Here is a 26647-nt window from a genome sequence, read left to right as displayed (position 1 = left end):
GTTACTCATGACTATGCTCTCAGGGGTTACTCCTGATGATGGGAGACCTTATGGGAAGCCAGGGGATGGAACTGTGGTTCATCCTAGGCCAGTGCATGCAAGACAAATACCCTACTGCAGGGGTCTCAAACTCGCAGCCCGCGGGCCGTTTGCGGCCCTCTGTACAACATTTTGTGGCCTGCAGCCGGCCTTCAAATATTCGCTTCAAGTATTCGCGATTATTCGCTTACTGAATAATCGCAATAAAAATCGCATTAGTAAGAAAAAAATCGCATTAAAAATTTGCAGTTCCGTTCGGGATATGCAAATGTTTAATACGATTTTTTGCGATTTTTTTTCTTACTAATGCGATTTTTTATTGTGAATATTCAGTAAGCGAATAATCGCGAATACTTTGCAGCCTCGTGCAGATGTCATTTCCGCTGCTCCTGCCTGCTGTCCCTAGCATTATCAGAGGCCTAAGGGAGAGAAGGGAGAGAAGTTTATTACAGAATTAGATTTTTCATACCTTCATCATGACTTCATCAAAGCCTGCAGTGAAGAGAAAGATTGATGAGGAGCACAGACAATTTCAGGAAAAGTGGGAGATGCAGTATTTCATTGTTGAGCACAGGGCCACCCCCACATGTCTTATTTGCTCAGAAAGTTTCAGTGCACAAGGAATACAACTTGAAACGCCATTATTCAACTAAACATGCTGAGGAATGTGCAAAATATCAAGGAAATGAGAGAGCCAAGCGGGTTGCCAGTCTTAAAGCATGTCTAATGAGGCAACAAGATTTCTTCAAGAAAGCAACCAAAGAGAATGTTGCATCAGTGGAAGCTAGTTACATTGTTAGTGAGATGATTGCTAAGGCAGGGAAACCATTCACAGAAGGAGAGTTTGTTAAAAAAAAAACGCATGTTACAGGCTGCAAGTATTATCTGTCCAGAAAAGAAAGGTCAGTTTAGCAAAATCAGCCTTTCTGCCAACACTGTGGCAGAGCACATTTCTGACATGTCAAGTGACATTTATCATCAACTGTGTGAGAAAGCCAAATGTTTTGATGCATACTCAGTTGCTCTTGATGAGGGTACAGATATAACATACTGTGCAGCTCACAATTTATGTCCGTGGTGTTGATTGCAATTTTGAATTGACAAAGGAGCTGCTCACAATAATTCCAATGCATGGCTAGGCCACCACTAATGAGATATTTCGGCATCTGTGTGATGCCATTGAGAATGCAGGTTTGCCATGGAAGAGATTTGTTGGAATAATAATCGATGGAGCGCCATTGATGACAGGGAGGAAAAATGGACTGGTGGCACTTGTTCAAGAAAAACTTGAAGAGAAGGGTGTAGAGAAGGCCATTGCTCTTCACTGCATTATCTATCAGCTGGCCCTTTGCAGTAAATGCCTGCCATGTGACAATGTGATGTCAGTTGTGCAATGCATCAACCAAATCAGAACCAGGGGCTTAAAGCACAGGAGGTTCCATGCTTTTTTAGAGGAAATGGAGTCAGAATATGGAGATGTGCTCTATTTCACCAAGGTATGTTGGCTCAGCAGGGGAAATGTCCTGAAAAGATTTTTTGAGTCGAGAGAAGTTAAAACCTTCATGGAGAAGGATGGGAATGCTGTTTCTGACTTGAGTGATCACAAATGGCTCATGGACTTAGCTTTTCTTGTTGACATCACACATAAGCTGAATGTACTAAACAAGATGTTACAAGGCCCGGGGCAGCTTATCAGTGCTGCCTATGACAACGTGAAAGCATTCTCCACAACACTTGTGTTATGGAAATCCCAGTTCTCTCAGACAAACCTTTGCCATTTCCCAGCATGCAAGGAACTTGTGGATGCAGGCATACCATTCAGTGGTGAGAAATATGTTGATGTTTTTAAGCAAGAGAAGGGATTTGATCACAGAGTTGCAAAAAAGCACAGAGCCACTTTCCAAATTTTTGTGGACTCCTTTTCCTTTGATGTGCAAGATGCCCCTCCTGTGCTTCAAATGGAGCTCATTGCCCTGCAACGCAACTCTGATCTCAAAGCCAAGTTTAGGGAGATTAGTGGAAAAGCAGACATGCATGGGCAATTTTTGAGAGAATTGCCCCTCAGCTCCCTGAGCTTTCCCAAATGTTCAAGCGCACCATGTGCCTTTTTGGGAGCACATATTTGTGTGAAAAGTTATTCTCCACATTGAACTTCAATAAGTCAAAGTACAGGTCTAGACTTAATGATGATCATCTTCAAGCCAAACTGAGGGTCTCAACTGCTTCCTTTCTAAAGCCAAATGTGGTTCAGATTTGTGAGAAGAAGCGCTGTCAAGTCTCTGGCTGCAAGGAATAGGCAAAAGATGCCATGTTCAGAAGAACTGTTCATGATCTTCACTCAATGTTCTATTCATGTTCAGAAGAAATAATTAAAACTGTTAATAATGATGTTTGAGGACTTTTTTTGTGAAATCCCTTATGCGGCCCTGCCTCACCCCGACTTTGCCTCCTGTGGCCCCCAGGTAAATTGAGTTTGAGACCCCTGCCCTACCCCTTGCACCACCACTCTAGCCCCTCATGCCATCATCTTAACTCCATTCATGTTACTAGAAATGAGTAAGTTACTGAAGCTGCTCCTTTTCTTTGGGGCAAATAATGGCAAATTCTTACTCTCTCCCTATGTCCCCTATGCTAGGGCTTGGGTGACTCCATGTCACCCAAGAAATAAAACATGAAAAAGTAAACACCTTAAATTCATGGATATTTTCACTTACGCATTCATAAACCTTTGGGTTTTTTGCACCCCATTCAGTTACATGACCCCATACTGTTTGGGTCAGAGTCTACAGTTTAAGGACTTGGGGCAGGAGGTAGTATATCCCCTCTGCACCCCAAGTCCTACCTTTCTGGATGTGAGCAATACCATAGGGCACCTGTGTTTTCTCCGGCTCCTCTGCCCACCTCCCCTTGCTGCCCTTTGAGGAACTCTCATCTATCAGTCCTGATCTCAAATGTAGAAGCCCAATGGAGGCTGCATGGGAAGATGTGTTAGTGCACCCAACTATCGGGCCCAGCACTGGGGGACACCCCTGTTTTCTGCCCCTTGTCTGGACTCAGTCTTTCCTCTCCCCAGGAATCCAGCACAAGAGTCCATAGAGAGGGACTGTGTGCCCTATAGGAGAGGATCTTATATAGCTGGTGAGGGTATGTGTGGGTTGTTTGTGTAAATGAAGGAAAGAATGAGAACTTGGTGCCCCAGGAATCACAAATAATCTCTCCCTGGGGGTGGAAAGATAGCACAGCGGTAGGGCGTTTGCTTTGCACATAGCCGATCCAGGATGGACGGTGGTTCAAGTCCAGACATCCCATATGATGTCCCCACCCCCACCCCCGTGCCTGCCAGGAGGAATTTGTGAATGCTAAGGCAGGAGTAACCCCTGAGCGCTGCCAGGTGTGAGCCAAAAACCAAAACCAAAACAAAACCAAAACAAAACAAAAAAACCAAAGCAACAAATCATCGCTCCCTGGGAGGTTCACTTTTGCTCAGGACATACTGATATCAGGACTACTGGATATTGAAAGTTCCTCCTCCTCTTTCTTGGGGCAACTATGTGGGCATCTTTTCTTAAGAGGCTAATTCCATCGCTTTTCCTGGGAGATTCCAGCCTCAAAATGGCTCAGGCTTGCGCAGTGGTGCCAAATGTGGCACATAATTTATTCTGAGCAATACACAGCCTGGCCCTACACAAATAGGGAGGAGAGAAGGATAATTCTGGTTTTCTTCCTTCGTTTCTCTCTTCCCTGCTGTCATTGATTGAGTGACTCATTCTAAATGCCTTCATTTTTTCATTCAAACAGTCACGGAGCATGTGAAGAAGAACAATGTCAATGGCTCACCCTTTTCTGGAGGGAGTAAGTTGACAACCAGAAGAGCCAAGTATAGGTGGCCTGACCTGAAAAGCCAAGAGAAGGCTTCCCTGGGGTGTGGTCAAGAAATCAGCGGGGTGCCGATGAACCTTTAGGAGAGTCTGATGGGCCCGGATGTTGGGGGGCTATTGACGGGAAAGGGTGAGGGCTGGAAGCCAGCGTTTGATCTGACCAGAGAAATGGGGTTGCTTTCCCATTCTGTCTGTCAATAGCTGATTCTCATTGAGGTGTTAATTGTCAATTGAGAAAAGTGGGAGCTGCTGACTGCTTTAAGGTGTGCCCCTCCTATTGAGGATGGCATTCTTTCTCTCCCAGGAGTGGCTATGGAATTAAGCCCAGCAACATCACTATGTAGAAATCATTTTGTGAGGTTTTTTTTTTTTTGGGGGGGGGGGTGGTATGTGTGTGCAGAGATTGGGTCACACCTGTAGATTCTCAAGGTTTACTCCTGCTTCTGTGCTCAGATATTACTGTTGGCAGAGCTGGGGGACCATGTGCAGTGCCAGAGATCAAACAGTGTAAATGGTGTGCAAGGTAAATGCTTCACCTGCTGTTCTATCTTTCACACCTGTTATTTTGCTCTGGAAATGTCACTTGCTGTAGAGTGGACAGCAGAGAGCCCACTGCCAGGATGGCTTTGTGGAGTTAATGAGGTGGCTTCTGCCAAGGGCCTTGCCAGATTGTTCTTGTTCTTTGTGATGTGTGCCAGTCTCTGTGGCATGAGATGGTACCTCATTATTGTTTGATTTGCATTTCCTTGGTGATTAATGATTTGGAGCATTTTCTCATGTGCCTTTTGGCCATTTGTATTTCTTCTTTGAGGAAGTGTCTATTCATTTCTTCTCTCCATTTTTTGAGCTTAGATGGGCTTAGCTGTTTTTTTCTTAAGTTCTGTCAGTACCTTGTATATCTTAGATATTAGCCCCTTATCTGATGCGTATTAAATCTTCCATTCTGTGGGTCTTTGTATCCTGTTACTGTTTCCTTTGAGATGCAGAAGCTTTTCAGCTTAATATAGTCCCATTTATCTCTGCTTCCACTTGTTTGGACAGTGATGTTTTCTCCTTGAAGATTTCTTTAGTCTCAATGTCATGGAGTGCTTTGCCTACATGTTCTTTTATATACCTATGGTTATGGGTCTGAAACCATATCAAGGTCTTTAATCCATTTGGATTTGACCTTTGTGCATGATATTAGATGGAGCAAAATTCTCATTTTTGCATGTGGCTGACCAGCTGTCCCAACACCACTTGTTGAAGAGGCTTTGCTTGCTCCATTTTGGTTTTCTTACCCCTTTGTCAAAGATTAATTAATTGTATGTCTGAGGAACAGTCTCTGAATACTCAAGTCTATTTCGTTGATCTGAGGGTCTGTCTTTATTCCAATACCAGTTTTTAATGTTTTATAATGACTATTGCTTTGTAGTACAATTTAAAGTTGGGGAAAGTGATACCTCCCATCTTTTTCCTAAGGGTTGCTTTAGCTATTTGTGGATGTTTATTGTTCCAAATGAACTTTGGGAATGTGTGATCCACTTCTTTGAAGAATGTCATGGGTATCCTTAGAGGAATTACATTAAATATATATAATGTTTTGGGGAGTATTGCCATTTTAATGATGTTAATTTGAACCACCATCCATCCTGGATCAGCTGCATGCAAGGCAAATGCCCTACCACTGTGCTATCTCTCTGGCCCACCTTTTTTTATTTCTTGAAGCAGTGTTTTGTAGTTTTCTTTGTATGGGGTCCTTCACCTCTTTAGTTGAGTTGAGTTACATTGCTGGCAGGGATGTGGGGAGAAAGGAACTCTCATTCACTGCTGGTGGGAATGCTGTCTAGTCCAGCCTTTCTGGAAAACATTATGGAGATTCCTCAAAAAACTGGAAATTGAGCTACCACAAGATCCAGCTATACCACTACTTGGAATATACTCTAGGAACACAAAAACACAATTTTAAAAATGCCTTTTGCACACCTGTATTCAGTTCAGTGCTGTTTACAATAGCTAGAATCTGGAAGCAACCTAGATGTCCCAAAACAGATAAGTGGCTAAAAAAACTGTGATACAGCTACACAATGGAATACTATGCAGCCATCAGGAAAAAGAAGTCATGACATTTTCCTATACATGGATAAACATGGACACTATTATGCTGAGTGAAATAAGGCAGAGGGAAAGAGTTAAACACAGAATAGTCTCACTCATCTGTAGGATTAAAGAAAAATAAAAGACATTACTATAATGATACTCAGAGTCTATAGAGATGAGGGCTGGAAGGACTGGCCTATGATATGAAGCTTACCACAAAGAGTAGTGAGTGCAGTTAGAGAAATAACTATACCAACAACTATTTTTTGGGGGTTTTTTTTTGTTTTTTTTTGTTTTTTTTTGTTTTTTTTTTGGTTTTTGGACCACACCCAGCAGTGCTCAGGGGTTACTCCTGGCTGTCTGCTCAGAAATAGCTCCTGGCAGGCACTGGGAACCATATGGGACGCCGGGATTCGAACCAACCACCTTTGGTCCTGGATCGGCTGCTTGCAAGGCAAACACCGCTGTGCTATCTCTCCGGGCCCCTATACCAACAACTATTATAACAATGGTAGTGAGTGAGAGAAGTAGAGACCCTGTCTTGAATACAGGTAGGGGGTGGGGAGGAGGGAGATGGGGGGCATTGGTGGTGGGAAGGTTGTGCTGGTGAAGGCTTAATTTTTGTTTTGCTTTTTTGTGTGTGTGGATTTTGGGTCACACCCGGAAGTGCTCAGGGGGAACTCCTGGCTCCATGCTCAGAAATTGCTCCTGGCAGGCACGGGGGACCATATGGGAAGCCAGATTCGAACTGATGACCTTCTGCATGAAAGGCAAACGCCTTACCTTCATGCTATCTCTCCGGCCCCAGGTTTAATTTTTGTACTACAAAGCAATAGTAATCAAAACAGCATGATATTGGAATAAAGACAGACCCTCAGATCAGTGGGATAGGCTTGAGTTCTCAGACAATGTTCCCCAGACATACAATCACCTAATTTTTGACAAAGGAGCAAGAAATCCTAAGTGAAGCAGGGAAAACCTCTTCAACAAGTGGTGCTGGAAGAAGTGGTTAGCCACTTGCAAAAAAGCAAACATAAACCCCCAGTTAACATCATATATGAAGGTAAAATCCAAATGGATTAAAGACCTTGATATCAGACCTGATACCATAAGGTATATAGAACAACACGTCGGTAAAACACTCCGTGACATTGAGATTAAAGGCATCTTCAAGGAGGAAACAGCACTTTCCAAACAAGTGGAAGCAGAGATCAACAGATGAGAATACATTAAGCTGAGAAGCTTCTGCACCTCAAAAAAAATAGTGCCCAAGATACAAGAGCCACCCACCGTGTGGGAGAAACTATTCACTCAATACCCATCAGATAAGGGGCTAATATCCAAAATATACAGGGCACTGACAGAACTTTACAAGAAAAAAAACATCTAATCCCATCAAAAAATGGGGAGAAGAAATGAACAGATACTTCTATAAAAAAGAAATACAAATGGCCAAAAGGCACATGAAAAAATGCTCCACATCACAAATCATCAGGGAGATGCAAATCAAAACAACTATGAGGTACCACCTCACACCACAGAGAATGGCACACATCACAAAGAATGAAACAATCAGTGCTGGCGGGGATGTGGAGAGAAAGGATCTCTTATCCACTGCTGATGGGAATGCTGTCTAGTTCAACCTCTATGGAAAGCGATATGGAGATTCCTCCAAAATCTGGAAATTGAGCTCCCATTCGACCCAGCTATTCCACTCCTAGGGATATACCCTAAGAACACAAGAATACAACACAAAAACCCCTTCCTCACACCTATATTTATTGCAGCACTATTCACAATAACCAGGCTCTAGAAACAACCAAGATGCCCTTCAACAGACGAATGGCTAAAGAAACTGTGGTACATATATACAATGAAATATTATGCAGCCGTCAGGAGAGATAAAGTCATGAAATTTTCCTGTACATGGATGTACATGGAATCTATCATGCTCAGTGAAATAAGTCAGAGGGAGAGAGAGAGAGAGAGAGAGAGAGAGAGAGAGAGAGAGACAGAGAGAGACAGAGAGAGAGAGTGAGAGAGAGAGAGATGCAGAATAGTCTCACTCATCTATGGGTTTTAAGAAAAATAAAAGTCATTTTTGCAACAATCCTCAGAGACAATGAGAGGAGGGCTGGAACTTCCAGCTCACTTCATGAAGCTCACCACAAAGAGTGGTGAGTGCAGTTATAGAAATAACTACACAGAGAACTACCATAATCATGTGAATGAATGAGGGAACTGGAAAGCCTGTCTGGAGTACAGGCGGGGTGGGGTGGGGAGGAGGGAGATTTGGGACACTGGTGATGGGAATGTTGCACTGGTGAAGGGGGTGTTCTTTACATGACTGAGACCTAATCACAATCAAATTTGTAATCAAGATGTTTAAATAAAGAAAAAAATACTATAAAAAATAATTAAGGACTTGCCAAAGCTAGCACAACTCAGGTGCTCAGAAATGTGGCTTTTACCTCAAAAGATAAAACACAGAATTATCATATGATGCCACAATTCTTGTACATTCCCAGAAAAACTAAAAGTAGGTTCTCAAATAGATATTTGAACATTTATGCTCAGAACAGTCTTGTTCTCAGTAGTCAAAAGTGGTGGGGCTGGAGAGATAGCATGAAGGTAGGACAAAAGCACCAAATACCTCTTGGGATAGGATGGGGTTTTGAAGGAATAAAAAATATGTGGGGGAAACAGACAACAAAATACCTTTTAGCTCTTAATAAGAAGAAAGATCAGGGACCAGAGAGATAGCATGCCTTACAAGTGGAAGAACAGTAGTTCGAATCCCGGCATCCCATATGGTCCCCCAAGCCTGCCAGGAGTGATTTCTGAGCATAGAGCCAGGAGTAATCCCTGAGCACTGCCGGGGTTGTTACAAAGACAACAATAAAAATAAAAGAAAAAAGAAAAAGAAATTAAAAAAAAAGAAGGAAGATCAGAGTGATAGTACCGTGGGTAGATGCTAGTTTTGCATGCGGCCGGCCTGGGTTTAATCCCAGGCATCCCATATGGTCCCTAGAGCCTGCCAGGAGTAATTCCTGAGTCAGGAATACCCGTGAGCATTACCAGATGTGGCAAAAACAAAAGAAGGAAGGACATAGTGACATATGCTACAATTTGGAGAAATTGCAGTTCAATGTGCTCAGTGAAAGAACTCAGATGAGAAATTCAAACTCTGTATGAACTTCCTTCAATGGACTGAGCCATAAAAGAGGCACAAAGGAGAATGGAGACACTGGAGGCAGGGGAGTTGTTTCATGAACCATTATGGAGGTAGGTGATGGGGGTAGTACCACCATATGGATTTTCCCAATGTCACATACCTGCTAATTGAGAAAGTAGCAGAATTGGCCATTTTGGCTGGGATGTTTTACATTGCCCCCTCCATAGACACATCTACTTACACACTCACACTCACTCACACACACATACGCATACACATTACCTGCATGCTCAAACACGTTCATAGAAAGATTGTTTTTTTCTCTCTTCAAGCAATAGAGTTTCAACCAACGTCTCATTTCTTTGGAAAGTGGACACAGACAGATGTCTAACACCTCTGAGGTTGATGCCTGCCAATCGACATATTCTGCCCATCTTTGGGGGACAGGAATGTTGACCAGTATTCTACAGTCCATCTATCTTTCAAGTACTTCAGAAGTTGATGCTGGGCAGGAGGCAGATTAGCATTCATCCAGTGTCATCTATGTGCTGGGCAAAGTGCTTATTAGGTGCCAAGCATGCAAATGAAAAATTTCTGGAAGGATTCACAATGACCTCCTCTTTTACCTGCCAGCTGGCCTTGCCCAGAATTGAGATGGTGAATACAGTGCAAATGAAGAGGCACAGTTTTGCAATGGTTGGCCTGGAGTGGGATCCATAGGGCCCCAGGAAACCTAAGACTGCACTGCTATCAAGCCCCAACTGACCACTTGCTTCTAGGTCCACACCTTGAGGAGCAATGAGTTTCCAGTGGAATCATCACAGGGCTGAGGCCACTTTAGGCAGCAAGGGTAGGAACCCCATCTAGACCCCCTCTACTTGTAGTAGCATAAATTGAGGAACTGGAAGTACCTCCACTCAGGACTTTCTTTGCCTATCATTCCTATGGGATTGCAAACCCCTAAAAGTAGTTTATGGCCACTTCATTATAGCCACTCCCAATAGATTTAGGGTCCTTTAAAGAGCATCTCATCTTTCCTGTTTCCATCTGACACACACTGAGCATATAGCCGCTAAGGACCCTACTGCAAAGTGTGGTTGGGAGTTTTAACACAAGATCCCAATTCCAAGCAAGTGCTTCAATGTCACTCAACAGACATTCACTGAGTCCTGGCTTAATGCCAGGCACATTAATAATTCAGTCTCAGCTTTTAAGCTGAACAAGAGATAAAGAACTGTGTATCATTTCCAAAAAGGTAAAAGCCTGAGTCTTATACAGATAGAGTGAACACATGTCAAAGACTTTAGTGAACTCATTCATTAATGAGAAAACCAATAGGACAATTAAGCAGGTCTAAAGAACATTTTAAGAATCAGGAATTTCAATGGAGGCACATGGAAATACATTTTTTGTAAGTGTAAGATGAGCTGGTAAAAATGCAATAAGATGGTAAAGTGCCACAGGCAGTAAAACTGGAGTCCTCAGACCTGCTGGCAGAAATAATTTGAATTTCTCCCTGACAGGAGTCAACAGGTTGACAAGCCCTCAGTATTAGTCCTTCAAGCCTAATCTCAAACAACAAAGTCAAACCATGAAATCCTAAATTAGAGCAGCTTTGTTCAATACATTTACAGCAGTATTTGTATGAGAAATTGAAACAGTCTACAGCTACAGAAAAAAAGACAAAGCCAGCAAATGAAATCATCTTTAATAGCATATTGTATTTAACCCAATATGTCCAAAATATTGTCAGTTTTTGGCATGTGGCTTTAGCCACATTTCAAGTGCTCACTAGCCATATGTTGATCCCTCCGTTGTAGAGAATTAAATCATCTTTATGTAGGTCTGTTCTACAAAGCTTGAGGGAAAATAGGAGCATCTTCTAGGGCTTTTCTAGATTTCTGATCATTTTCCCTGCTGTATCTATGCAGGTTCGCTGTGACGCATTTGGTAGGGATACATGAAAGCAAGGGGTGCATGCAGGACAGTCAAGTTAACGTCAAGTTCAGTGAAGGCTCAGGTCAGGTGAACCAAAGGCACAGGGAAGAGCACAGAATTCTCCTGGTGATGGATTAGAAAAAAATCTTCACCAGGGGCTAGAGGCATAGTAGAGCAAGCAGGGCACTTGCTTTGCATGAAATCAATCAGATTAAATTCCTGACATCTTGTATGGTCCCCCAAGTCCCCCAGGAGTGATTCTGAGCACAGAGGCACATTGCCATGAGTAAGCCCTGAGGACTGCTGATGGAGCCACAAAACAAAACAAACCCGAAAAAACTTCAACAAAGATCAGTACCTTTCCTGAATTAGAGGAAATGGGGGACAGTCAAAAAAAAAAAAAAAAGGAAAAGTGTGACTTCAAACAGGACAGTGCCAAAGTTCAAAGGACATTCTGAAGTGGGGCAGGGAAGGAGTCCAGGAAATTGGGCCTGTCTGTTCAAGGTCTTAAAAAACTATCTACAGAGTCTTGGGGCCCGGAGAGATAGCACAGCGGCGTTTGCCTTGCAAACAGCCGATCCAGGACCAAAGGTGGTTGGTTCGAATCCCGGTGTCCCATATGGTGTCCGTCCCGTCCCCCCCCCTCCCCCGTGCCTGCCAGGAGCTATTTCTGAGCAGATAGCTAGGAGTAACCCCTGAGCACCGCAGGGTGTGACCCAAAAAAAAACAAAACAAAACAAAACAAAAAAAACTATCTACAGAGTCTTATCTTTACCCAGAGGGAGCATTAGAAGGGTTCCCACTCAAGACTTAGTATTTGGGATAATGAGTACCCCTCAGGACACTGCTAACCTGGGGATAGCCTCTAAGTCCTTCCCCTCTTATCACCCCTACTGTGAATGAGGGTGAAGTCTGTGTCATGGTTGGGAGCTAAAAATACTTCAGGGGCATCATGTTACAGATGTGACAGCCAAGTCCAGGGTGAAAAACACAGTGGGAAGGAGGGGCCAGGTGGCTTGTGAGGTCAGAACAGGGTGAAGACCCCTTCTGGGATCTGAGAAAAGACGACAAGGTGAATTTTTCCCATTGGAGTAGCCGATGTCCGGCAGTTTTGTGGCCTGGAAGAGAAACCTTTGCCTACCAGTAACTCAGTCATTGGCCAATGGAGGGAAGAAAGGGTGCAGGCATGGTCTAATTATGCTTACCATCTGGATAGAGATGAGAACCTGTTCCATTTCTCTTACTCTTTACATCAGGGAAGCTGAGCGCTTTAGGGGCATTCCCTAAGCGGCCTCCAGCAAAATGCAGGGCAAACCAGGGCAAAGAAAGTAGGGACACACAAAGAACCAGAAATGCCTGCGCTTCCTGGAACTCCATTCCCATTCCCAGCTCCTCCGACTTCAATCTCCACTTGCTTCCCTTCTAGGTTTTTGTTTGTTTGTGGCAAGGTTGAAGGGGTGGTGTTTGGGGATGGGTTAGGTTCATATTCAGCAGTGATCAGAGCAAACTTCTGGCTGTTTGTTCTGGGATCACTCTAAGAAGGGCTCTGGGACCCACTTACAGTGCTTTGGATGGGACCCACTTACAGTGCTTTGTATAGAACCTGGGTCAGCCAAGTGCAAGGAAAGTGCTTTAACCACCATATTGGTTCTCCAGCCCTTCATTTCTGGTTTTACTTGAAGGGCAAAGAATAAGTACTTTGGGGGGGACACACTGGGTGGTGCTTAGGCTGATCCTGCAGTCAGGAATTGCTCCTGGCAGTGCTTGAGGGACCATATGGGATGGTGGGAATTTAACTGCAGGTCAACTGCATACAAGGAAAGTACCTTACCTGTGCTGTGCTATCATTCTGGCCTCAAAAATAAGTACTTTAGGACCCAGTGGCCCTCAGGAGAGCAAAAGGAGTCTGAGGAGGAAGAGATTTCAGGGGGGCTCTGCAGTTATTCGGCTTTGTTGATGGTGTTGATGGTGTGTGCATGCCTGCATGGGCGAGGGCTGTGGGGGCGAGGAGACAGCATCCTAAAACAGCTTTCTTTTGATTTATGGGGTCCCAAGAGTTTGTCTGGGAAGGCAGCCCATTCTGGGGTCCTATACTCCACTTGGGGTTATGTAATCACCATGGGCAAGCTTAACCAGCCAGCTGAAACAAAACTCTGGTCTAATCTCCTTGGAGATAAGACATCCCCAAGCTTTTCGGGCCAAGAGCTGATCACAGCTGGGATTTATGTAAATACTTTTGATGAAAACTACAGCCCAGAGAAGCAGAGGGAACTGAGGTGGAACTCAGGGAATGGCCCAGGCTTGCCACCCCCTAGTCTCAGGGTTAGAAATGAGCTTGACAAAGAGTCAAATATTTGGGGAGATACAAAACCCAGTGAGGGTTATTGCCAACTGTGGCTAAATGCTAGACATGAGCTTAGTTTTGTTCTCTGCTTTGAGCTCCCTGGTTCATTCCTACCAGGGCTAGCCCCTCCCCTCAACCCATCTCTTCATGCAGAAGGATGTAGAAGGGCCCACATTCTTTCTCTGTGCACTTTCAAGGATTTCTGCTAAGTCCTCAAGTACAGTTTAAGTACTGACTAGACTTAGGGAGATCAGAACCATTAAAGAAGCAAGGACGGGAGGGAATAGAGCTGTATGAAGCATCATTTACCTAGCCAAGCAGAATGTCCTAGATCACATTGGAACCTTGTTAGAAACTGCTCAGGAGTAATGGGTGATTACCCCCATCTTACATATGGGGAACTGCAACTTGGTTGATCAAATAAATTGTCAAAGATTATTGCATGGCAGTGATCACTGTGGAACTAGAACTCCAGTCCCCTAATTCCCGTCTATGTCAGACCCAAGCAATGCTGATTTGAATGGAGAAATCCATGACGGCTTGAAAGCCCCAGAACAATGAGACTCTCCTTGGGCCAGGTGAAAACTGACCTGCCAGGACTACCTAGTTTCAGCTAGCTTCACCATCTGTACTGGCCCAACTGTTAACTTATAGAACAATCATTTTTCATTTGGATAGAAAAACAAAACCCCCTGAGACTCTGACAAAAACTTTGAATTTCCCCTAAACTGTACATTTATCTATATATTTGTATACTTATAGATGCAATTTTATATGGACTTTAGGGGAGAGGCAAGAGTCAGCAAATTTTCTGCAGCCCAGAAGTGTCCATAAGAGCCTGGGAGGGGAGGTACAAGGAATGGGTTTGGAAATAGAGAAAGGCATGAACTTTATTGGCGGGGGTGAAGGAACAAAAGGGGGGTTACACTGGAGTCAGGGAAAGAGCCAGTCATAGTAGAGCCTCAATAGAGATGGTCTGGGCATCTCCCTGGGTGAGGTTTGCTGGCATCCAGGGAGCTCTGGGAGGTGCTGAGAAAGGCAATGCACCCCTACCCTGCCCCTGGCCAGTCCTGACAGATCAAAGAATTGGGTTTGGTTCTAAAAGGGAGTGGTATCCCATCACACGGTGCAGATTCTTAATTCTTGATTTGGAAAGTAGACTAAGATCATTTTCCCTAAAGTCAGTGGCATGCACAGTTAGAACAGAAATTCAGAATGGTCTTGGTCTCAGAGTAAAGCTAAACATTCCCCCTGTCAAGGATGAGGTAGCATTAGGCCAACTCAGCCACCCCGCCAGCCTGTTAAAAATACTGATTGCATCAAGAAAACATCTTCAGAAAAAAAGAACCCCGATGAATCTGGACTGGGTTAGAGCCAACGTCTCCTGTTCTGACCTACCTCTGAGGTGAAAGGATCTGTTTCTTCATTGAATTGCTCCCCCAGTGCAAAACCACGTGCTTGCTCAACAGACACTCAGAGTACTTGGGTTTGCCCAGCTGTTCTATTTCAAGCCTGTTCATGTTAGGGCCTGAGCTGCCTCTGTCCACTGGCTGGGCCTCCTCCTTCCCCCTCCCACTGCTTTCCTCTCACTCTTCCTGCCACTGTCCCCATCTTCCACTGTCCCCTGCCCCTTTTCCCCCTCCTCTGAGATCCATTTGTTTCCACTTTCTCCTTTCTCTCTGCCCTCTTTATTCCCACCTTCAGTGGCCCATAGTTGTGTGTGTGTTGGGGGGATAACTTCTCATCCCTGGCCCTCAGGGAGAGAAGAAGAACAGGAGATGGGGGTGCCCCTAAGCACAGCTTTAGCCTCAGAAACTTGGGGGTTCTCTCTAACTTCTCTTTGCTTAGGGAAGCAGCACCCAGGTTTACTGCTTCCAGGTCACCAGAAGTCATGCCAGAGGGTCATCTCCTGAGCATTCAGCTTTCAAAACCCAGGATAAAGTTGGACACCATCTCCATATGTGCATTGAGTGGCAAGAGGGCCCTAGAAAGGAGTTTCTAGTGCTTCCTATTGTCAGATCCAAAATCTCCCATCATCCCCTCCAGACTCTTCAAGTACCTTCCAGAAGCACCCACACTGAGCTTTTGCCAGAATCTAACTCGAGAGAATATTCTATATAGTTGGTATGCACGCAACACATGTGATCCTTTCCATTCCACTGGTGAAGACTGTTCAGAGAGTCCAAATTACTCACTCAAGGGTGCATGTAATAGTAAAGCCATAGCTACCAGATTACACATTCTGAGTGGGGGACACTGGATGGAAGGCAGAGGTGGTGCTGAACTGTGTGGAGGGGTTGGAAGAGGTGAGAATTGTTATGCTCCTCTCCATGGAAGCATTTAATCAGAGAAAGTGTCAGGAACATAGGGACCAGAGCCAATCTCAGTGGGTTCAGGTCACACTCTGCCTGTGAAATCTATGTTCATGAGATCTCTGTCAAGTTCATATCTGGTGGCGCCAGATAATCAAGACCTCTGTGAATCCCTTATTTATATATGTTACCAAACTGGTCATTTTATAAACCCTTATGTGCATAGGGCACCTACTTACTTGGCAAATTCCATATTATATTATTTACATATGGGTCAACTGATCTGAGCCCAGGGAAGAGAATGCATGACCTATATAAATAAGCAGGGGTCTTTTTATGGAGGGTGATGAGGACAGGTATGTAGTAAGGTGACAAAATTTGTTGTTGGTATTACTACATGAGCTGTAAAATAAAGCTCTATGAGAATGGTAACCTCTGGTCCTTCGCATGCTAATTTTACTCACAAAGAATTCAAAGAAAGTCAAGTTCACTGCAGCATTGGGGAGTGCTTCAGAGCTTTACAAGGACACTGCATGGATTTGTACATTAATCTTCTCATCAGCTTGGTTGAAGGCAGGGAAGGATCATTACCATTCCATAGACTTGGACCCCATTTTCGCTGTATCCAGGGCTTGGCCTGAGCATCTATGAAGCAGCCACTTCTGCCTCTCATGAAGTTGGAACTTTGCCCAAGAACATAGGCTGGGAAAACACTCTGGAACTTGGGGAGTTGGAAAGATGATGAAACTCATCAAAAATGAAGTGATGAAGATGGAGAAGGAAGAACCTGAAAAATGAGAGCTGATTGTTCTGGGTGGAGGTCAGTGCCAATTTACTGAACTCCATTCAGTTCCATTTACTCCTGTAAAGAAAGGCCCAGTGGGTTGGGCACCTACTGACTGCAGAAAAGTAGGGGTCTATGGACAGGGCACTGGTGGAAGGTATGTGCAAGGGAAGGGGGAGAATGAGTGATACATGGTGGGTGGTGTGAAGGCCCAGCATGATTAAGAATTGTTCTGGACAGATTCTGAAGCCCGAAGTTGGCTTCAGTGGCAAAGGAAACAACAGAAGTAAGCACTGATCAACTGTCCATTCACTATGTGCTCATACATTCCTTCCTTCATTCCGTTATCACTGAGCCCCTGAGCAATGAATATGGACTGGAAATAGAAGCACTAGTAAATGACACATCCACCAATGAGCAGACACAGCTATCAATGCGCTAAGGACTCTAATGGAGGAGTGTAGAAGGTCATGTGAGAGCACAGTGGAGAGCTCCAGGAAGGTTTCTCAGGGGAGATCAGGCCTTGAGGGATGAATAAGTTGCCAGGCAGAAGATTCCACACCACATTGCAGAAGGGGGAGAGTCTCCTAGACAAGAGGCAATTACTATGCCTATCTCTTGTGATTGCCTTTTTGTGATCCATTTTCCTGTTGATCAGCGTTTGAGCTCCTGCAGAACTCAGGCCTACAATTTGACCCCTAGGATGTCCTGAGAGATCTAGTAATCCAATGTCCAGGAAAACAAAATTATAGGTTGGTACTAATTTACACTAGATTGTGGATGACTGACAGAATATGTTTTCCTATGCAGACATTGGAACATAAAGAAAGGGGAAAGAGAATAAGATGTGAACATGTGTAGGTGTGAATGTGAATGAATGTGTGTGTTTGTTAGTGTGTATGCAAATGTGAAGGAGTGTGTCATTGTGTGTTAGTGTATATATGAGTGAGTGTGAGTGTGAATATGAGTTTGTGTGTGTGCATACACAGAATAAAATATTGTGAGCGAGATACCCTAGAAAGAGCAGAACCCAGCAAGAATGACAGAGAGTAGCATGCTCACTTGCCTGCCCTTCCCAGGGAAACCCAACTGTCATAGATCAGCAGAGAGACCCAGAGGAGAAAGTGGGGTGTCACTGCAACCTTCTTACCCACCAACCCTCACATCCTTCGAAGCAGGCTGCTGCTTCTAATTTGGGCCCTGAGAGAAATGGGGTCCCTACTCTATTTTCTAGGGGGACAAGCACTAGTGTCCCCTGAGGGAAAGAGGCTGATTCTATCCTATTCTTGTGCTCCTGGGTACAGACATGTGGGCATGGGCAGCTATGTAGACAAGTCCCTGAGGCCATAAGGGGAGGTGTGACTCTGCTGCTCTTGGCATGGCGATGGCTCATGGCAGCACAGCTCTGCTCACTGTGGCAACAGAGAGCCGCCACCCCAGGGAGGGCCACCATGACAACTGCTAGTCTGGAAGCAACTCTTTGGGGCCCCTTGGCCTCCTGGGCTGGTCCCAGTCTTCCCGGGGGAATGGGGGAGGGCAGCTTGACTGAGGTGGGGCAGACTCCATCTCACCAAATCCCTCTGGGACCCCTGACTGAGGGTGTGCAAGAATATTTACATTGTTTGTGCTGAAACTTTGGTTATGACATTGAAATCAAGGGAAAAATTTTGGACACTGAGCTAAGGTGTGAAGAAAGGGGTTGGAGGGAGTCTCTAAGGGTATCAGGGAAGGAGTTGTGCTTTGGCATTCGGGCTCTAGTCCCTACAGAGGCCTCCTCAGGGGTAGTCAGGCCTCAGTGGCGGTGTCTGTGAGCAGAGGGCCTGGGAAACCACCAGAGACCTTCTGAGGCCACCTGAGGATTTGATCAGGATGAAGAGATTTAGGGTTCAGAGAATACTCAGGGAGGAGTTGCCTGTTCGTTGGCTAGAAACTCCTGGGTTAGGGTTTCTCTTCTTTATTTTCACTCACTCTTTAACCTCCCTGTCCTCCTTTCTTTTCTTTCATCTCCTTATTATCTTCTTAGCACTTTCCTTTCCCTTCGTTTCTTCTTCACTCGGCCTCTTCTTGCCTTTCTTGATCCACACAAACATGTCCAGGAGAAGCTGGTCCTGAACTCTCCTCTTTCTAGTCCTCAAATGGGTGAGAGGAAATTTGACAGCATCCTGAAGCCCCAGGTGGGAAGGGTGAGTGCTGCCAGGAAGAAAAAGAGTTTCCAGCACAACTTCCCTTCTTCTCTGCCCTTCTCATCATCCTGACAATTTCTCAGGCATCTCTGCATAATGTCAAGAAAAGCACATTCCCCTCATTTCCCATGGATTCCCAGGAGTGCTCTAGAAGCGAGGTCCAAAAGGTAGCTGGAGATGCAACTTGGGAAGGAGATGAGAGAAACTCACTTTAGAGGTGAGGGTTAGGTAATAGCTTTGTAAGCCTGGAACATAAATAATAGCACAATTGAAAATTATGATACATCAATTAATTTTTTTTTGGTTGAGAGAGAAATAGGATGAAGTTAAGTACATCCTCAAATCAGTGCCATCGCTGCTCATTCATTCATAAAATCTTGATAGAGGCCCTAGTGCTATGCTGGGTCCTTACAGGAAGGTTGACAATAAACATTCATGAAGAGAGGTAAGTCCCATGGCACAAATAAACTGGCTGCAGTGAGAGAGAACAACACAGAGATAGAGTTGGGTAGAGGGAGCTCAAGGAAGTGAGTGACATTTGAAGTCAGGCTCCGGGGCTGATGGGACAGTATAGTGCTTAGGCTGCATGACATGGATTCAAGCCTCAGTACCTCACATAGCCTTGGAGGCCCCTGAATATAGCCAGGTGTGGCCCTTGGTTCCTCTCCCAACACTGCCAGGATGACTTAGACAAGTCCTGGTGTTGCAAGGTCCAGGTAGCATTGCCTCCTCAGACCCATATATTGAACTGCCAGCCCACTTGGCCAAGTATCCTTGGGAGGGTCCCCAAATTCATAAACAATTTTTTGGGGGAAGACCCCAAATAAATAAAGGCAGGTCCAGGGAAAAAGGACTTATTCATTGAAGGACTCAGGGCCACTGTGGCTCCCAAGAGGGAACAGTGGATGTCAGGCACTAAAGATGGAACAGGTATGTGGATGGGAGATCTCCTTTGGTATCACCTCCTGAGGCTTCTGACTCAGCCCCATATCCTAGGACTGTTGGGCTTCAAAGCCTGTTCCCATTCTGAAATGTTCAGCACCATCAAATGAAAGGGAAGGAACCAAAGGGCTTGCACGTTTTAAGAAGCTCTTTTGCTGCTATAGGCAAGGGGGACTCAGGGGTCAAGGGAGATATAGGGAAGCCCAACTATGGGGTTGGGATAAAGAGAGTAAGCATGGAGAAGATGGGGACTAGGTTATGGGGAGGGGAATGCCTCCTTAAAGGCAGAGATCCTCGAGTACTTGCTCACTTTTGGTTCTACCGAACTCAGAGCAGGTGTTCAGTAGACATAATGCACAAAAGAGGAATAAATGAAGGAGTAATGATGGCACCCCAGTCTTGCACCCCCTTGGGTAAATAGTGGTAGCAGAGGGAGGGAGTGAACTGGGGAAGAGGGAAGCCATAGAGGTAGCCATAGAGGTAGATGTACCCCAAAAGGGACAAGTAGACGGTCTTCTAGGTCATTGTTGTACACCCAGCAGCCAAGTCAGAGTTAGGAAGAGAGAAAGGCTCAGTCTGTGGATGGGGATGGATGAAGGTGAATGAAAGGATGGAGTTGGGGAGGGGTTCTGGGCTGGACTTATAATGTGACCGCCTCTAGCACCAGGCAAGGTAGGAGGAGGCTGTAAGGATGTGTGAGGTCCCTAAAAGTGTAGTATATGGAGAGAGAAAGGACTCCCCAAATCTCTGTCCTGATCTCAGAAGCAGGGCCTCATCTCAGCTAAAAGGCATCAGAACCCTGCAGTTCCAGGAGGCCCTTGTGGAAGAAGCTGAAAAGCAGAGGGTGGATGGGCTCCCCAGCCCTGCAGGAAGGAGAGAGGTTGCCAGCCTTAAAACCAGGCTTAGCTCCCACAGCTGAAGCCCCAGGTCTCTTCCTGGCTCTTGCTCCTCAACTGGAGCAGCTGCAACCAGCTGAGAATGCCAGGAGACAGCAGGTCCAGCATCCTTGGCAGCCCTACCACGGCTTGAGAGCCAAACATGTGGTCAGGGAGAGCATGGGTACCACAGCTCCAGGTGCCACCAGGAGTGGGGCTTGGCGCTGGAAATGAAAGCAGGTGCTTGTTGGCCCCTAGGACACTGTGGGGAGGATGCTAGTTAGAAGCTAGCCCCAGCCAGAACCCCATTGAGTTTACTCCCACATCTGGCCTTCAATACTTGATTGACTGGGGGAATTCCAGGCCACGAAAAGGCCTTCAAGGAGATCAGGATGGGAAAGGAGCTGAGGGCCCTGAGTTTCATTCCAAGTCTCCTTCCACCCCAACTCTCTGATTTGTAGGTATCCTCTGAGTCAGAAATTCTTGATTGGAAGTGTTCTTCAAACTCAAGCTCTCATTGGGTGCAGAGTCCCCAGAGTTCATACACTCCAAGGAACAAACATCTTAGCCCACCGGCTGTGATTTGGACATGTGTTGAGATAGTTTCTCTTTCTCCAAAGACCCCCTAAACTAGCTGTTCATGATATCACTCGGGGCTAGACATTGGACGGGGAGAAATATGACTGAGGGAGCTAGTGGGGATACTGCCCTGTTGATTTGGTCAGAGGGCTTTCAATGGTGAAACAAAGGAAAGCCCACCAAGCAAGGGTCTTTATTTTACTCCTGTCAGCCTCCTGGATGCCTCTTTGCTGTGGAAATGAGAACAGTCTAAATCTAATTCCTGTCTAATGCTCCTCAGTACCTGAAAAGTGTGTGTATGGGTTAATTGTGTTTCTTCTCTGGGCTAAAGAACTCCATGAGTGATTCTATTTCCAAGTCAGACCCTCTCCCAGTTACCCACTTCTGATGCCATAAAATAGAACCCAGAGGGACAGAGAGATAATACAGTGGGGGTAAGGTGTTGCCTTGCCAACAGCTGACTGGGATCAATCCCTGGCATCCTATATAGTCCCCCCATATGGTCCTGAATGATCTCAGAGCTCATTGCCAGAAGTAACTCAAGTACATAGTCAGTTGTGACCCAGAATCCCCCTAAATAGAACTCAGTGAGTTGCACATGGAAGACCCTTATCCCTCCTTCATTGGGAATCAGATCCTACTAATTAAATATTGAGTTTCAAGACAGAATCCTGAGAAAGAAGACAGGGAAGGGGTAATAGGGAGGAGTAGGTCTGGTAAAGTCACTCACTTCTGTTGAAGGGAAAAATAAAAAAGATACCTTTGCTATGTGAATGAGCTGTGAAGAAGGAAAAGGAAGTCATTAAAATTATGATTAAAACCACAAAGTTCAGACAGGGGTTAAGGTGCTTGCTTTGCATGGTTCTATCTGCACTGTCCTAGAGCAACTTCTGAGCACAGAGCTAGGAGTAATGCCCTCCACATCACTGGTCATGGCCCCACTAGCTCTTCTCATTCCCAATTACAAAGCCCTGCCCAAAGGCTAGGACTGATGCTTCATTTCTTTTAGGTGCCAGCGAAGTATTGGCCTCACACATCCGGGAACTTCTGAGATACCAGTCTCAGCTTTACCACATACTGTGTGCACCTGGAGACATGAGTTGACTTTGCTGCGCTGTCTCCTCTGGGACAGATGACAAGAATATCCACCTGGAATGTGTTTCCAGAAGTGCTATGCACTCCCCCCTCCTCCCATACAGTAAATTTATAGCACCTTGTTGGAAAGGTGAGGCTCTCTAACCAAACTGGTCATCTGTCATTGGCTGACACAATGTCCCTCAGACCTCTGAAGTATCTCCAGGAGGACGGGCATTGTGCGGCCTCACTGACTTCTCTCCTCCATTACAATGAAGCCACAGGCTCCAAAGGTCCCTGGATCTGGCACTCCAATGTTGAGCCTAACTTTCAACATCAATTTATTGCTTGTTTTGAGGCCACATGTGTTGATGCTGTGGGCTTATTCTTGGTTCTTGATCCAGGAGTCTGAACTCCTGGTGTGCTCAGAACCATATGTGGTGCTGGGGATCAAATCTGGGTCAGCTGCATGCAAGACAAATGTCTTAACCCCTGTGTTGTGTTATCTCTCTGCCATCAGTATCAATTTTGAGCAGCACATCTTCCTATTTTGGGGGCTATTTAGGATAGTACTCAGGAGTTGCTTCTGATGGTGCATAGGAGGCCGTGCAGTACCAGAGATGGATTTGTGGGGTTTCTACATTTAAAGTATGTATTCAGGTGCTCTGAGCTATCCTCTCAGGCCTTTGCTTCTTGTCCTTTTAACCATAGACCTCTTTTGGGTTCAACTCCAGCTTGGGGAATGGGGGTGCCAAGCAGAAGACAGAACTGTTTTTCTTTGGGGGCACTGACTGCAGTTTGGGGTGTGGAAAGTTTCGGCATTTATCTCTGAGCTGTGCCCTCCTGTAAACCACCCTTCTCCCCTTGGGGATGTCAAGGTGTCCCCTTAGAAAGGCCTCAGCATCTGGTACCACTAAATGGAAGACTCTCAGCCTCTGATCATGAAATGGTTCCACAGCAATCTATAAAAACAAAAACAAAAAAGCCACCCAGTCTCTGACATTCTGGATGTGGGCCCCGGTATGTAATATCATTATGGAGCCAGCAGCACATCCCATTATCTCTCAGCCAAGCTTCTCCCAGGACAGCCTGGCTGCAAATGGCTCTTGAGAGGGGGTGAGGGTGGGGAGTGGAATGTGCTCTGGCTGCTCCTGCCCCCCCTCCATCCCCACTGCAGGAGGAGAGATTTTATCCTTAATTGACAACTGGCTGCCTGCCACGCCTTGCCTTCCCTCACCTCCATCCAGTGGCCCAGCCTGGTTTTCTTTGATGCTTTGCCTCTTCCCACCCTGGAAGTCTTGCCATCTTCATCCCCTTCTGCCTTTGAGTTCCTGTTTTTTCCTTGACATGATTCAACATGGAAGTTTGGAAGCCCGTGGGGGACATCCTGAGAATCCCCCAAACAAGTGAGTGTCAGGGAACAACCTGACATAGGATGGAGGCTACCTGTGTATGCACGGGATGCTAGCGGACTTTTCCAGTGCCCGTGTCCAAAAAGAGAATGTCGTCTCTCATGCACATTCCTGACAAAGTGTATGTATGGAAGATGGTGGCAGAGGTGGGAGTGGGGAAGCTGCTTGCTAGGACCAGGCCAAGACTGACCCAAGGTGCTTCTGAGTAAGTTCAGAGACCAGAGGAAGAGGAGTGGAAATAGATTCCTAGGAAGGCCTGGGTTAAGTGAGGGCTCAGGGTTTCTTCAGTGACTGATAGCTGAGTACTCAGCCAAGTGTGGGTACCCTCCTAAGCATTTCAAGGACTGCCCAACTCTAGCAGACAGTGATGGGTAGGGTTTGGGGGCAAGAAAAATGTCCCCATATCCCAACCCACCTGGACCCAGGAGGTCCTTTGTCCTCCTACTAAAAGGTGCCCACTGGGCCACCAGTCTCATGGTGGCTGCCCTTCATAGTCATGGGCTCATTATGCAAGCTTGACATTGCTGGGCATTGGCCCACACAGAACTGGGGCTCTTCCTGCAAGGACAGGAAGGTCTGCAGTCAAGTTCAACATATAGTTTTCCTCTCCCTGGTGTTCAAAGCACTTCTTCCTGGGAGTGGAAATTCTGGGGCTCTTCTCTGTGTGGGAGATAGAGGTTTCAGGGTGGAGTGAAATGGGCTATGTGTGACTGTTCTTGGCAACAACAAGGAGTTCACAGACCCCCAGCCCAGGAGGGAGGTGGAGACAGGCAGCACACAGCAGACAATGCTCCGGATGTCTTTATTGGGGTTCGAGCAAGAGCATGACAGTCGAAGGCATGCGGACAGGGCGGCAGGCCTGACTACGCGTGCCTCTGACACACACACACACACACACACACACACACACACAGACACACACACACACACACAGGGGAATGACCAATACCAGGGAGGTTCAAGGAAGGGACCTGATGGGTGGTTGGGGTGGGGGGTGCAGAGACCATGGCTGAAGGGTTGCCGGGCCTCTGCTATTGCACACATCCTCTGGCTGGCAGCCAGGTAGTAGAGTATTGCAACTGGTCTCCACTCGCCCGAGGCTTCCCCTCCTCAGACCCCTGAGCCAGGTGGGCAGACAGATGCCTTCCCTGCCCGTCTGCCCAGCAGCATCTTTGAGAACAAACAGACGAAGGAGACAGAAACAACAAAAAGTTAAAAATGAAAAAGTACAAGACACCCCCTCAAGTCCAGGTCACAGGACAGGTGGAGGGAGGAGGGGGGCGGCTGCAGAAGAGCAGAGGAGCCCCTCAAAGTCCCCCCCACAACTGGGGCATGGAGTGGGAGGTAGAACCCCAGTCTGGGGTGGGTCTAGTGGGGCAGTGATCAATGTGTGTGTTTGGGGAAAACACCCCCACAAGAGGCAAAGTTTAGCTTTGCTCCCCCACCCCACCCCCCTCACCTTAGTTAAATGGGCAATTCCTGGCTGCTCTTTTTTCTGGGATATTTCCACATGTGTTCACCAGAAATAAACAGGGCACAGGGAAGCAGAAGGAAAGGGGAGGCGTGGGGAGACGCAGCCTAACAAAGACAGACCACCAGGAGCAGTACACTACACAAAGTACAGGATGTATGAATATAGATATGTGTGTGCATATAGATATCTCTGCAATGTACAACAACAGAACACACCCGCCCCGGGCTCAGGGCCCAGAAGGGCACGCGGGAGATCTTCCATGAGTTCTGCGCAAACATGGATATTGGAGTCCTTCCCAGGGACAGATTCTTGCCTGGGTTCCAGAGTTTTTTTCCCTAAGCCTCTGGCTCTGTCTGTCTGCCCGTCTCTCGCACGATGGTGCCTCTCTAAGAGAGGGTGAGGACTTCGGCCTGGGCATAGTTGGACGAGAGGGCGTCTTGGCAGGTCTCTGTGTTTAAAGAGCACAAGTGTGAGACACTGGGACGCAGGCTTTCGGCTCAACGGTGCCTTCTGGGCTGGGGGGAGGTGGGGTGGAGTGGGGTGGGGGGAGCTCAGCAAGAGAAAGGGAGAGACAAAGAATAGAAGTTAGAAGGAAGTCGGCAGGGAGCTTCCCTGGCTGTAGGCTGAAGCAGAGGCCAGGATTAGAGAGGCAAGAGGCCTGGGAAGACCCAGTATAAGATTTGGACAGCAGGGATGCACCAGGAAGTGGCAGCAGCCCCTTAGCACCCCTCTGCCCGTCCACTCAGCTTCAGCCCAAGGAAATTCAGTGGTGAAAGGAGACCTTCAGGGAGCACCAGAGCATTGGTGCCTTAAGGTTCAGGGCAGTGAGGAAAAGGAACCCCGCACCCAGCTATGCCACCATGCATGCAGGGGGCGAGGAAGGCAACCAGTGATGCCTGAGGCTTCTAAGTCAAAGGCCACTGCCAGAATCCCCCGCCCCTAGTGCCTGTCCCTGCCCTCCTCCTGCCAATGATCCTGGGGGCTGGTGAAGAATGTGCCATGACAGGGTCGGAGCGATGGGGCAGTAGTAGGGCGTTTGCCTTGCATCTGGCTGACCCAGGACGGACCTGAATTTGATCCCTGGTGTCCCATATGGTCCCCAAAGCCAGGAGCGATTTCTGAGAACATAGACAGGAGTAACCCCTGAGCGTCACCGGGTATGGTCCGAAAACCAAAAAAAAAAAAAAAAAGAAGATGCCTTAACATATTGCCCAGCCCAGAGGCTGAGTCCCAGGAGCTGAGAGGAGGAAAGGGAGGCAGGGGTGGCGGGTGCCAGGCTCAGGCCACAATGAGTCCTTGAGCAGCTCCTCAGCTAGGATGGCAGTGGCCTGGGCCCTTCCTCAGAAGAACTGCACAGATAGCGGAGGCCATTCTCTGGATGGGGTACAGAATCCACTCTTGAAGGTGCTCTCAGCCCTGGCCTCAGGGGGCCTCCTGACTATCCAGTCCCAGGCAGCTAAGGGTTTCTCCACTGCCCCCCCCCCCCCCACCAATATCTTTATGTCCTGGGCTGGTAGAATAAACCAAGGCAGCCTTTTAGACCCACACCTCTGGGAGCT

General features: G+C 46.5%; 1 protein-coding gene across 3 annotated transcripts in view; it reads right to left on the bottom strand.

Moving 5' to 3' along the window:
• Nucleotides 1-26647, bottom strand: part of KCNC4 (potassium voltage-gated channel subfamily C member 4) — a 248510-nt gene that overhangs the window by 203552 nt on the left and 18311 nt on the right. The window contains exon 4 of one of the 3 annotated variants that reach the window (XM_049765699.1): nt 25435-25536. In XM_049765699.1, coding sequence (XP_049621656.1) covers nt 25475-25536 — 62 coding nt within the window. In that variant the 3' untranslated portion in view covers nt 25435-25474. Of the gene's footprint in view, nt 1-24400; nt 25599-26647 lie in introns of those variants that run through there. The other 2 variants (XM_049765700.1, XM_049765698.1) reach the window with 2 other exon arrangements.

The sequence above is a fragment of the Suncus etruscus genome, chromosome 19 (assembly GCF_024139225.1).
Source record: "Suncus etruscus isolate mSunEtr1 chromosome 19, mSunEtr1.pri.cur, whole genome shotgun sequence".
Lineage (NCBI taxonomy): Eukaryota > Metazoa > Chordata > Mammalia > Eulipotyphla > Soricidae > Suncus > Suncus etruscus.
The sequence above is the reverse complement of the archived record's forward strand: the minus strand, read 5'-3'. Positions and strand labels throughout refer to the sequence as shown.